Here is a 9,658-nt window from a genome sequence, read left to right on the forward strand (position 1 = left end):
GACTTCAGTAAAGTATTTTAAATCGTTTGTCGTGATATAAATGTTATTAAAATGAAGATTATTTGAATTACTGCCGCGGAACAAGAGTCCTATATTGCCATGGCAGTCGTTGCAAGTTAGGTTCTGTGTTCTTTCCCGTGGCCTTTGTATATATAAACGAATCGAGAACATCTTGATTAATGATAATAATTTTAGTGATCATTCATATCATTCATAATCACTAATTAATAATCACTAAATGAATCGTACTTGACTTGAAGCTAAGAGGTTCAGCTTCTTTGCGTCACGGCCCGCCGAGGACAACTACATTCGCTTCCTAGAACTGAAAACTATTGGCATTTTCTTTATATTAAATATAATTATCATGGTTAAGTGATGGCGATTAATGTCAATTTGACAAAGAGCGTGACGAATTTTTCTCATCTGACTCATTTATGAACTGGAGCATAATTATGATTTTATTATAACAATTTATTTGTACCCAAATTAGTGGATTTTCCGATGTTTATATTATGACATGAATGTTCTCGTATGAAGTTAAACGAGATTTGTATTATATATGTAAAAGAACTATATTTTTACCAGGACTTTTTCGAAATATAATTTACATCATTTCTAACCTAAAATGTTCACGTTATAAAATCATAATCGATCGAGACCAGACACACCAAGATTGGAAAGCTAGCTTCCAAGGCTCCATTGCAACACAGCAAGAATTTGAAATCATTAAATTTTGAAAAAAAGGACCATCAAATTTTGTTTGAATGATGCGCTCACCAAGCACTCCTGGAACTATTGCCACTGATCGGTTCTGTTCCACTGACTGTTCTGTTCCGGTTTTTGAGGCGATAGTCAAATGATGCGTGCTGACATTTAATTAAATTCAGTTGCTCGCTGATCTGTAATTTGCTTCATTATTAAACTGTTAATTTATGCACTTTTCTGTACCGGTATTGTGATGACAGTTACGGAAGGTGTTAGAACATCCATGTTAGAAAAGACCATACACGCGTGCTGTAAACATAAATTTTTGTAAGTCATGTGAATAAAAATTGTGACCCGACTGGCTGAATAACTCACTGTCTAGACTCTAGACGACTGATAACATCATGTGATGGGGTAATAAATATCATGTGCACCTGACACCGCAAATGGCGGGCATATGAATGCATTCCCTAAAATAATGAGATTACATAACAGTTCATTTGAGAATAAAAATAGCGGTTTCACTCGTAAACAGAGGTCAAAGCATTTCCTCAATCATAAAAAATACCTGAATGTTCACATGATTATATACAAAGACGTAATCTTGATTATAATCAGTTCGCTATAAGCGAATATGAGTTCGTAGAATGTGTACTGAATGCCGTTTATACTCGTATTGTTGTTCTCATTTATACATGCCTCGACGATCATCTGGATTCTGGGCACAACTATTGCGTTGATATTCTCTTTTTTTGGTCAATCAATGGCTGCAAATTTGCATAATCAATGGTATTTATTTTGTGCGCACTGTTTATTTACGAAGCGAAGTATCTTTGTAACGCTTCATGCCATTAACGACTGCCTCCGAAACGGGTCAATTCCCATCACTATCATAAAATGAGTAAGCGTAAAACTACTTTTCTTCACCACAAGCCGACATTTTCAGGGTATAATTCTAAAGAATTTCTGTTAGGTTTTTACGTCCACGCAGAACAAGGCACAACACGAGCGTTGGACAAACCTGCTCTTCAAGCGCCACGCTCTTCGCAGACCTTACCTCCGAGAAAACCTCAATGAAATTCATAAGAATTTTGCTCCTTCATACTAGTAAGGCCTGAGCTGCGCACGAGTCCACTCATTGAAAAGGTTGTTGGTAAACATGCTTGACTCCGCCCCAGAACACTGAGTGACCACGTGCTTCAGGGTAGTTCATCTTATCAAGAAACCCGCTTGAATTTCGCCCGGCAAAGCCTTCAGTCCACCAGACTTGAGAGTCTCAGTAAACCTTTTGAATGTTTCGTCATGCAGTTAGTGGAGGCATGACAAGAACGTCGGCTCAGGTATATAAAGGGGAGGATGAGCCAAGATTCTTTAGTTGAGCTCCGACTGTCCAGTGCAGAAGATCTTACTGTTAGCGGAGAGCAGCTGCATTGCTAAATAAGCACCACCTTCAGCAACTGTGGTTGAACTGATCATAAGTTTATTAAGAAAAAAGTTATTTGAAGAAGAAGAGTTATTTCTCACATACCGTCAAGTTTGCAAGATTTTTTATTGAACAAGTTTTAATCGTATTCATCTTATACAAGGTGGGTTGTGACATTTTACTCGTGTATTTGTATTTCTTAGTGCATGTCTAATGAGTGTTGTATGTTTCATTCAACTTAAGTCTCATGCACGGTCGCTAATTGTAATTGAATTTTAGTCAACTTTATTGAGTGGAATTTTCCATGGCGCCTCCCATCGCATGGAGCAAAAACTTGGAGCTCTGCACGCCGCACGCTTCCCCGGCATTTATTCTCATGATTTATGGTCCAGTTTAGCCTTCAAATCATATTCAAAGGCACTCCTAAAATATCATTATTTTCGACTTTGCGCCTTGCATAGCATAAGAAGCAAACAATTTCATTATTTTAGTAGAATTATTACTTGTTTTTTATTGCCTTGCGTGCAGCTGTTCACAAACTAGTCGCAAAAAGGCCTATTATTTGCGCACTAGAAGCTTGTCGAGATAAAAATTCTAGCTTCTGGCCAAACGAAAGCAAGTGCATGAACGCGCGTTGTTGCATGAGTTGCAGGGTGTAATTTGGGAGGGTTAATATATGAACATGTGTACATATAATATTGGGTCTAAAAATATGTAATTAAACTTTACTTAATATATAGCTAATATTTTGGAACTGATCATGCTACTAGGCTGGATTAATCTTGAATATATGAACCCAACATGTGTACATATCATATTGGGTCTAAAAATATATAATTAAACTTTACTTTATATATAGCTAATATTTTGGAATTGATCATGCTACTAGGCTGGATTAATCTTGAATATATGAACCAACATTCCTAGAATTCCACCCTTATGAGTTGCCTAGACTTCTTGTTGCGTCTACACTATAATCGTCTTACCGTCTACCAGGTCGTGATGGCGAACAAAACAGCTAGCCTGCTAAGCTCGCTGACTTCGCTGCTCAAGCAAGTTCATCTTTACGATTACCAAACAAATGACGATCTGGAATCGCCTGTCTCATCTTTGGACTCGTTGGGATTTTCTCCGTCAGAATCGTCGACATCTCTAGCATCCGCTGACTCCATATCCTCGGAGCAGGATACCCTCCAAGCTATACACTACGCAGCTCCAGCGTTCTCAATAGATTCGTCTTCAGAATATTCCCAAACACACATTTCTGAATCTCTCGAATCTTTCACAAGCTTCAGTTATAAGGGCGATATCGATTACGATGATGTTGATCATTGCCCACCAGCCTCCAAACCTCGCAGAGAAAACGAACCCAAGTTACCCGAGTACAGTCTGAACGAAGTAGCGCAACACGACATGATGCACGACTGCTGGATCGTGCTTTATGATAAGGTGAGTAACACCAAATATTTACATTTGCTTCAAGTTTTTACCATCAAAACTTGACATTACGTTTACATTTATGCCAACAAAACGTGGCACGATCATGCAATTACCCGACATTTATAATAATTTGATGATGGTAGAATATTTCGATATACATCATGTGAAGCTTCCACGTAAAAGTCAATTCTGCTGTACTTTTATGTAATAAATGCTGCTGTGTCTTATAATTATTTAATTTCTTCAGGTTTATGACGTGACGGATTTCTTATTCGAGCATCCGGGAGGTGAAGAGCTAATGATGGAGCACGCTGGTCGAGATGGAACAATAGCTTTCCGAGGAGTCGGTCATTCGAAAGCTGCTTTGCGCAGCCTGCAGCGATACCTCATTGGGGAACTGCCTTCTTCAGAACGAATATTTGGCTCCTGGGAGATGCACTGACAAAACCTTAGTGATTACGACTGGATGATCTTAAACCTTATTAGTTCAATTTAATTAATTAATTAACCTTATTAGTTCAATAATTTAAACGGCATCTGATTTATTCTTCATCTGTTAACAGATGCAATGATATAAACAAGATTTGCACTGCCATTATCGCCACATTCATAAAAATCAACATAAATTAAATTCCATCGTCATTCCATATAATTATATTTTCATCCTGAAGTTCTTGATTTCATGTAGCTCATCATTCGACATATCTTTTAAGATAAGAGCCATTCGGTTTATTAATATCACTCGATTTAGTCTAGTCAATTAGTATTGTTAAGTTATCTTACTCGTCTTGCAAATGCATATTAATTAGGATGATAAAAAAGCTATTTTATTGCTGCTATTACCTGAGATTGTAATAAATTAGGATGCCTTATTTATATTTGAGGCTTTAAAATTAGGCATTATTAGATTTTTTTGAGACCCATTAGATAATTTATTGACGAAACGATGTTAATAAATCTACATATGTTTTTAATATCTACATGGTTTGAACTTGTACAAAAATATGACCAAAAATTTTTCTTCATGTCATCCATTACAAAAAAATACTTAAATTAAACTATTAATGTTGATGCGCATGAACCAATGGGCAAGTCCAATTTTTCTATAACTAAATTCAATAAAAAATATATAAATTAGATTTCAACAAATTTCACGTTTGCTAATCTTCTCGTGAGTTGCGTAAGGCCGAGTAAAAAGTGTTATACGTGTACCTGGATAGTATTTTAGAAATTATAATAATAATAAATTTTAGCAGCAGACGTTATTGAGGTGAAGTTCTCGCTGTAAGTTTCTCAAATATAATCAATAAATTATATACACTTTTTGTTATTCATTTGTTGTTCCTCAACCGATTTTATTATATTCACCTTTATTTCTTTTGACTGAAAATAACACTATTCATCACTATGGTCGTGGACCCTCTTAGATTCATAAGAACTAAGCAGAGAAAAATTGGGGGTTTTAAAGTAGGGGGGAGGGGAAAGGGGTGTGGGGAAAGAAGAAGGGTGAGGGGAAAAGGGAAGAGGGGGAGCACAATTCTGATGAATACGCTAGAAAAATCTCGTTTGCCAGCACCCCTCCCCCCAATTCAAGCTTGTATGAAGGACAGTTGATGCTGAAGGATTCAATCCATTACTGCCGAATAATTATATGGCTATAAACACGAATATATTTAATTGTAGGTGAAAAAAACCAGCACTTTCACCGGGTAGGTACCAGGTATGTTGTACATAAATTACGGCTGGCACAGTCGAAAACTCATCTCCATGAACCTTCAATGTTCATTCATTAGTTTTATGAATGGGTTTTTCTTTGCTGTTCGCTGGGTGACCTTACTGAACATAATCAAGATGAGGCTACAATTCGTTGCTCTAGAGGGAACAAAAATTCGCTGTGCCTTACCTCATTTCGATTTTCTCATTTTTTTCCATTTCCACCGTTGCGCATTTTCATATAAAAAGCGAGAACGTAGTTTGTACCAAAAATTCTGTATGAATATTTGTATATTAATTTTTTCAACTCATACGTTGAGGATAAATGTCATAGTTTAATTTAAATTGAAAAAACATGCTTCGTTATTTCAGAGATAATTATTTATTTATTTATTTTCAATTTGGTAATTTTTTATTGCACTTATATTTATATATTAATATATTTTATTCGTTCTTTTCATTAATGAAAACTTCACATTCATCAAATTTTATCACGATCACGTTATCGACTAATATCAAGACTCATATATATCCGAGAAAAACCTTCATAGGCCAGACCGACTGCATGATTGTGTGCGTAAAACGAGGCAGGAATACGACAAACTAGGATCGTTAATCAGAATTTTGTATTTTCTAAATTGGAGACACATTTTTTATCCTCCTAAAATACGTTTTGAAACCTCAAAACGATATAAAATGAGATTCCACTGCGCTAGACACTTCGAAATAGTGTTTCTAAACGAAAATATGCTTAATCTAATAGTTCAACTATGGAAAAATCCATCGAATGAATGAAACATCTCGTCTAATTAATTTTGTGCACACTTAAGATGCATTGGGGAACTCGAAATCTTGTTCATTATTTTTGAAATTCTTCTATCGTTTTAAAGATTTTCAAAAATTCCTAATTTTAATTATTAAAATTAAAAAGTGGTAGCCGTGTTCAAATTTTCTTTGGTCAGTGTTCATTCCAGTTATACATGTACGTGTTGAATTTGACGGCTTTACATTATCCAATTAAATCATACATTATTTGATTGTGTTTATCTCTTACCGCTAAACACATTTAAATACAATTAATTTACCAGTTCCTTCATCTTGAAAATGGCACATTTAACATTTATTTCAAAGGCCGACGCTAAAAAAAAGGATTTTTAGATAAAACTAAGGAAAAATAGAACGAACATAATAGGTTGCCTTGGTAAATTATTTGAACCAAAAACAGATAATATACGAGAGACAGATGCATAAGGTAATTATTAATTATTATTTTAATCATATATTCGTATAGACTAGTCACTCAGGGAAAGTGAAACATTCGATCAGCAGGTAAAGGTCGCGTAATTTTAACTGAGATTTCTACTCATGTTTCTCTATGTATAAAAACTGCAAGAAGCAATGGATGTCCAAAAAATTCTTGTAAAAAATATAATTGAAAGCATGGATACCCTTTTTAAACATTTGCTTACAAAATTAAACCACAATTTTTTCTTATTTGCCTAAAGTTAGTGAACCATTTAAGTACAAAAAAATTGCCGATAATATCCGGATGAGGAAAACTTTTCAAACTGGAACGGCTTTTCGAGGGAAATGAAATGCATAAGTGGCACCTTGCGATGTAATTCTATCATCGTCTAAAAACTTTGGTTCGCTGAATACAAACCATGAGGAATTTTGCCGCTCAAGAATTTTGCTATTGCTTCGCCATGCTTTCTTCTCGCACTAATTATGTCTAAACATAGTGAAAAAGTTTTATACATAACAAAGAAATTAGTTTCAACAATAACTCGAAACAACCATGACTAAATATGAGGCAAAAGTTTAGAACATAACAAAGAAATTAGTCTTAATAATAACTCGAAACAACCATGAGTAAATATGAGGCAAAAGTTTAGAACATAACATAGAAATTAGCCTTAATAATAACTCGCAACAACCATTACTAAATATGAGGCAAAAGTTTTAAACGTAATAAAGAAATTACTTTTAATAGCTCATGAATGATCGGAATCAGTAATTCATTTTAAATAAAAATTAACTCTGGCGTTTCTCACTTCGTAGTACGCCGATTCTGTAAGGTTGAAGCATTTGGACGGCTTCAGGCGAGTGGCCTTTTTGGCCGAATTCTTCGGTGGCGTCCTGGCCACCGCACTCCAGAATAACGTCTTCACCGCCCACGTGTTCAGCGAGGAAGTTCGTCACGTCGTACACCTGCAGGTAACAGAAAATTAATTTCATTCAGTGACATAAATGGTTTATATTGTCTAAATAGTGACACTTTTTAGCGCATTTTCTCATTTATGGAAAAAATGCACTATTGTGCTCGCCATGTCCGTCTGTCTGTCTGTCAGTCTGTCTGTCCGCCTGTGACCTCAAGTTTTCGTCGACTTAGCATTGATATGCCCGTAATTTCGCCGTGCCAAACTGGGACAGTGCGACCCAAACTGGGGCAAAAAGAAGTTTTTTTCAAATTTTAATATTTTTAATAATACTTTTTCAATACTTTTAATACTGGATGGAAATGCAATATCATCATCAATAACTCTCCTGCACTCGTCAATTGCTTTGTTATTGTACTGTGTTGTTAAGTTATTGTAATACAAACACAGTTACTATTGAATTACTGCAGCTCATGAATATTCTCGTACTGATATTACTTTTCGCGAAAGGTATACTATGAAATCATTCATTATCAAATGATATAGTAGCTTCAAATTGATTAAGCAAGAGTAACGTGCCAATATCCAAAGGTGACTTATGTACATAATTGATCTAAGATTCCACTTCCGGTGCTTCCGATTTTTATAATTAAGAATCCTTGCGTATTTTTAAAGCAAGCCTAGTTTAAATGCAGTCTCTAGCTCTTATCTACTTGAAATTGCGAATAGAAAGGTGTTACCTTTCAAATTATTTTTTATAACTTTTTTGGAAGTATAGGTTTCAACTTCTGTTCTTGTTGAATTTCGACTGTACTCAACTAATTTCATCTGTATTCTAAAATTTTTGAACTGACGATGGAGCTGGACTCCAAAATATTGTATATAAATATGTGATAAATTTTTGTGGAATTTTCACTACTTTTAAACTTCCAACAAAATATTTAAAAATCGTTACATTTTGAAGTCTTAATTTGTAATTTCTCACAGACTCTAAATTAGAGATAAATGCTGAATCATGGCAAATAATCATGATTCACAGAAAGTGATCAAAAAGCTATTATATCCATTGTAATTTCCTAGTTGATTACCTACTTTATAAGATGTTTACGTAGACTCAATATGATTGTTTCTAAATTATTATCGAAAATTATCCGAAATTTTTTTTGGATAATAATCTTGAGAGCTTAATAAAGCACAAAAAAACATAAAACACACATTGAAACGACAAGGTAATTGATTTTTCTATTCATTAGTTACGTTTAAAGTATTACATTACGTATAGAATTATATTCATGAATCAATTAACTGACCATAAACAAGATTTCATCGTGTCTCAACCCGGACAACGTACCTGATCGTGGATTATTATCCAGCAATCATCTTTGGTGCTGTGTTTCAGAACATGTTCCTTCAGGTATTCGGTATCAGGTTCGTTGTTATTGGTTATATTAGAGAGACTTGGGGACTGAGGGAGCTGTGGAGACTGTTGGGACTCTGGGGACTGGTGGGACTGTAGGGACTGAGGGAGTTGTGGGGACTGAGGGAGCTGTGGGGACTGAGGGAGCTGTGGAGACTGAGGGAGATGTGGGGACTGTGGGGGCTCACGCCCCTCCGAAGCGGAGCCGCCATTTTGTCGAGTTTGTCTCGGTGGTTGAGGACAATATTCTATTTTCAGGATTTCGCCTAAGAGCTCACTCATTGTTGGCACTTGATTTACTTAGAGCAAACTATTATCAATTGAAACTTAGACTGATCTGGAATTATGTTAGATTTCGTGAGCGATTAAACTTATTTTCATCCAAATTGATTGTTGAATGATGGTTTGAGACACGATGTGAAAATTCATTTTGGGTTAGAAATTGATGTGGGTTAATGTTTTACATGGGTGCTTTTAGATGACGCGATTCAAATTGGTCGCTTTACGCAATATTAGTAAAATTTTAATTTAAAATTTCAAAAAATGTACCACAATTTCTCTATTAAATTTTAAGTTGTTAAAGATTAGATTGCTTTGGAAATTTAGAACATTTTACTTTATTTGTAATCTTGCACATTGATTTGAATCGAAAAGTGGATCTGATGACATCGATTCAATTTGAAAGGCGCTTTTTGCTTTGAGCAGACAAGTACATCATTAATTAAGAGATTTTAATTAAGGCATATGGGGAGTGAAAGATAATCTGCACATTGTTCAAACTAAGGAAACATATTAATCGAA

General features: G+C 35.1%; 2 protein-coding genes across 2 annotated transcripts; one reads left to right on the forward strand and one right to left on the reverse strand.

Annotated features, from left to right (window-relative positions):
* Positions 1 to 2,082: 2,082 nt before the first annotated feature.
* LOC108667025 (cytochrome b5 domain-containing protein RLF-like) lies at positions 2,083 to 4,893 on the forward strand. Its single transcript, XM_018154008.2, has 3 exons — positions 2,083 to 2,291; positions 3,125 to 3,577; positions 3,816 to 4,893. The coding sequence occupies exons 2-3, from the start codon at positions 3,131 to 3,133 to the stop codon at positions 4,008 to 4,010; spliced, it is 642 nt and encodes a 213-aa protein (XP_018009497.1). The 5' UTR covers positions 2,083 to 2,291; positions 3,125 to 3,130; the 3' UTR covers positions 4,011 to 4,893.
* Positions 4,894 to 6,201: 1,308 nt separating this feature from the next.
* LOC108667003 (cytochrome b5-like) lies at positions 6,202 to 9,139 on the reverse strand. Its single transcript, XM_018153981.1, has 2 exons — positions 8,792 to 9,139; positions 6,202 to 7,492 (listed from the first exon to the last, which is right to left on the reverse strand). The coding sequence occupies exons 1-2, from the start codon at positions 9,137 to 9,139 to the stop codon at positions 7,316 to 7,318; spliced, it is 525 nt and encodes a 174-aa protein (XP_018009470.1). The 3' UTR covers positions 6,202 to 7,315.
* Positions 9,140 to 9,658: the final 519 nt, after the last annotated feature.

The sequence above is a fragment of the Hyalella azteca genome, unplaced genomic scaffold (genome assembly GCF_000764305.2).
Source record: "Hyalella azteca isolate HAZT.00-mixed unplaced genomic scaffold, Hazt_2.0.2 contig7095, whole genome shotgun sequence".
NCBI lineage: Eukaryota > Metazoa > Arthropoda > Malacostraca > Amphipoda > Hyalellidae > Hyalella > Hyalella azteca.